At 41.8% G+C, this 3,903-nt stretch overlaps 1 protein-coding gene across 1 annotated transcript in view; it reads right to left on the bottom strand.

Annotated features, from left to right (window-relative positions):
- ZCCHC24 (zinc finger CCHC-type containing 24) overlaps positions 1-3,217 on the bottom strand; it is an 11,785-nt gene extending 8,568 nt beyond the window's left edge. Inside the window, exon 1 of the mRNA XM_015824936.1 lies at positions 3,166-3,217. Within this exon, the coding sequence (XP_015680422.1) occupies positions 3,166-3,210 (45 nt within the window). The 5' untranslated portion in view covers positions 3,211-3,217. The remainder of the gene's footprint in view (positions 1-3,165) is intronic.
- Between the last annotated feature and the right edge of the window lie 686 nt (positions 3,218-3,903).

Genomic DNA, 3,903 nt, shown 5'->3' on the forward strand with positions numbered 1-3,903 from the left:
TGCCCGATGCCAAAGTTAGACCCTTGGGACTATAGCAGTAGTTCCTGCCATTCCCTCACATTCACCAATCACTTCCCTCCCCTTCAGTTGTTCTTTTCGATGTTGTTATTTTATTATCCCATTTCTGGAAACTGTGAATCATAGCTTTGGTAGATCTGATGAGCCTGTGTGCAGATATTGTTATCTCTTGTGGTTACTCAACGTTCCCTAACAGCTCTAACGTTTCGTAATTGTTTGGGGTTCTATGTAAACATAACACAATTAAAATTCTGGCAGTGTAAACATTTCCTTTATTTTATACAGATGCCCCATTACTGAAGATAATTCTTCAATTTTTTTCCTTCCTCGTTGAGTTCTCCAAGGAGTCGAGACAAGTTCATTTGTTTCCTAGATGTCTTGCTTTGCCTTTGCTTCCTTCGAAGGAAGGAAGGAAGGGAAAAGAAAGAAAGAAAGAAAGAGGGAGGAAGGAAGGAAAAGAAAGAAAAGAAAGAAAAAGAAAGAAGAAAGAAAGAAAGAGGGAAAGAAAGGGAGGAAGGAAGGAAGGAAGGAAGGAAAAAGAAAGAAAAAGAGGAAGGAAGGAAGGAAAAGAAAGAAAAGAAAAAGAAAGAAAAAGAAAGAAAGAGGAAGGAAGGAAAAAAGAGGAAAGGAAAGAAGGAAGAAAGAGAAAGAAAAGAAAAAGGGAGGGAGGGAGGAAAGAAAAGAGGGAAGGAAGGAAGGAAGGAAGAAAAAGAAAGAAAGAAAGAAAGAAAGAAAGAAAGAAAGAAAGAAAGAAAGAAAGAAAGAAAGAAAGAAAGAAAGAAAGAAAGAAAGAAAAATAACTTCCAGTCCACTGCTTCCCAGCCCTGATGATATTACCTAGTTTGGTCATGAAACGTCAGAGAGCACCAAGGACTCCACTTCAACTCCGATATACCATTTTAATGATTCTTTTTAAAAATGCCAGGCTTTCCTTTTAGCAGAAATTCTGGATCAAATATTCCCGTCATGCTAAAAACTCAGTTTCCAAGATCCCAACAGAAGGGAGATAGCTGAACTTAATGCTCACATCATTTGTTCTCTTGGACATCTGTTGATTCCCTGAGACGGATGGATCCTAATTTACGGTGACGTTCGTTCAAGAAACAAATCTTTTCCAAAAGGACAACTCCCATATTTCCCCCCCCCCCCCCGGCTCATCCTCAAACGCGCTCACTGGAGATCTTATTCCAAAAAAACTGTTGGTGACGCGAACCCAACAGATCAAGGTCCCCTTTTTTTTTATCCATTTATACAATTCCCTTTCCTTGTTTAGCCAACAGAGTTGCTAAGGTTTTTTAGAAGAAATGTAAACGTCTCAAAAGCCGATTGAATTCTTGACTTTAGACAGGGGTAGGCAACCTTGGCTCTTTTACGACTCGTGGACTTCATAGCTGGCTCAGGAATTCTGGGAGTTGAAGTCCACGAGTCATCAAAGAGCCAAGGTTGCCTAGCCCTGCTTTAGGAGAATCCGGACATTCAAACGTTGCTTTGGTACAGAGATCCAAATAGCTTTTGATTGTTAAAGAGGGAAAACAGGTATCTGGCAAGGAAATCTGAACGTGGGAAAGACAGCAGAACCCATAGTTGGTGGTGATCACGGTGTCTGAGTAGGTGAGAACTTCAGAAAAGTACATTCAGGCCTGTTCAACTCTGCTGAAGTAGAGGATGGAAAAAAGCAGAAAAATATTTTCCAAACATTTTCCTGCTTCTGTGGGGTGGTGGTCAGGTGGCTAGTGGAAAATTCATCTCCTGGAAAGTTAGGGAATGAATGTCCACAGAGAAAAGCAACAAAGAGGATCAGGGGACTGGAGGCTAAAACACATAAGAAACGGTTGCTGGAATTGGGTATGTCTAGTTTAACGAAGAGAAAGACGAGGGGGGACATGATAGCAGCGTTCCAATATCTCAGGGGCTGCCCCAAAGAAGAGGGAGTCAAGCTATTTTCCAAAGCGCCTGAAGGCAGGACAAGAAGCAACTGATGGAAACTCACCAAGGAGAGAAGCAACCTAGAACTAAGGAGAAATTTCCTGTTAGAACAATTAACCAGTGGAACAACCTGCCTCCAGAAGTTGTGAATGCTCCAACAGTGGAAGTTTTTAAGAAGAGACTGGACAGCCTTTTGTCTGAAATGATATATAGGGCTTCCTGCCTGAGCAGGAGGCTGGACTAGACATACCCAATTTTTATCAATGTCAGAATACTTTTGACAGTTATTTTCTAGATGAGACATTGGCAAAAGTGGCAATAATTGTAATGGAAAATCTTGCTTAATTTTTTTAAATATCCAGCTCTTCCCTATGAAATGGATTGTTTATTTGTTTATCAAGATTTCAATTATTGAGCAACTGTGTACCTACTAAAACCTGAAATGGGATAGGGTCTCCTGCTTGAGCAAGGAGTTGGAGTAGATGACCTCCAAGGTCCCTTCTAGCTCTATTCTGATTACATTACATATTTGTCTGAAATGGGATAGGGTCTCCTGCTTGAGCAGGGGGTTGGACTAGATGACCTCCAAGGTCCCTTCCAGCTCTATTCTGATTACATTACATATTTGTCTGAAATAGGATAGGAGGGTCTCCTGCTTGAGCAGAGGGTTGGACTAGATGACCTCCAAGGTCCCTTCCAGCTCTATTTCAATTACATTATATATTTGTCTGAAAAGGGATAGGGTCTCCTGCTTGAGCAGGGGGTTGGACTAGATGACCTCAAAGGTCCCTTCCAGCTCTATTCTAAATAGGATAGGAGGGTCTCCTGCTTGAGCAGGGGGTTGGACTAGATGACATCCAAGGTCCCTTCCAGCTCTATTTCAATTACATTATATATTTGTCTGAAAAGGGATAGGGTCTCCTGCTTGAGCAGGGGGTTGGACTAGATGACCTCCAAGGTCCCTTCCAGCTCTATTTCAATTACATTACATACATATTTGTCTGAAATGGGATAGGGTCTCCTGCTGGAGCAGGGGATGGACTAGAAAACCTCCAAGCTCCCTTCCAACTCTTGTCATTCTGAAAAGTCCAGAAAAAAAGACAAATAACCTTTCCCACCGCCCCCTCATCTACAGCCCCTGGAGACCCCACCACCACCTTGTACAACAGGTTGCCTCAAGACCGTAGCTCTTTGTGCCCCCCATAGACCTAGCCTCCTTACCTTTGCAGGTGAGCCACGTTTTTGAGAACGTTTGGAGGCAGGCATAGTCCTACAGTATTTTATTTTTTTTTGTAGATGTTCTTCAGAGAAGAAAAGTGGAAGCTGAAATGTATTGGAGAGCGTGGGAAAATATCCCTGGAGAAGATCTCCAGCTGATGGGAGAGCAGAAGGATTTCAGACCTTTACAGGAAAGTCTGAACCTGTTCAGCAAAACTGCTGGCTGAAGAATGCAGAAACAGACCACAAGCAATCAAGGGGACAGGAGCCTGCAGGTCTGGGTCTATTTAAACTGTCTGAAGACACACAGGAACTAACAGAGAGAGGGAGGGAGCAAAGAGGGAGAAAAGCAGGTGTCACTTACTAACTGAAGGAAGAACTGGAAACTGAAAAAAGCACAAGAGAACAGAAATGAAAGTGAAACTTAAAAGACAAACAAAGGAAAGCAATCAGAAAGTGAAAGCCTTTGGAAAAGGGAAAAAAGAAACTTAGGCAACAACCAAGAGAAGGTGGAAATAAATCAAATCTCTATTCAATTAGAAATTTAACCTGTGCATTCACCGAATGAAGTTTTATTATGTGAGATTATATATTTTTATTATTAAATCTCTGATTTCAGTTAGTTTTGGTCACCACCATGTAAAAAAAAAGATGTTGAGACTCTAGACCAGGGGTAGGCAACCTCGTCTCTTTTATGACTCATCGACTTCAACTCCCAGAATTCCTGAGTCAGCTATGCTG

The sequence above is a fragment of the Protobothrops mucrosquamatus genome, unplaced genomic scaffold, assembly GCF_001527695.2.
Source record: "Protobothrops mucrosquamatus isolate PMUCROS unplaced genomic scaffold, P.Mucros_1.0 scaffold2420, whole genome shotgun sequence".
NCBI lineage: Eukaryota > Metazoa > Chordata > Lepidosauria > Squamata > Viperidae > Protobothrops > Protobothrops mucrosquamatus.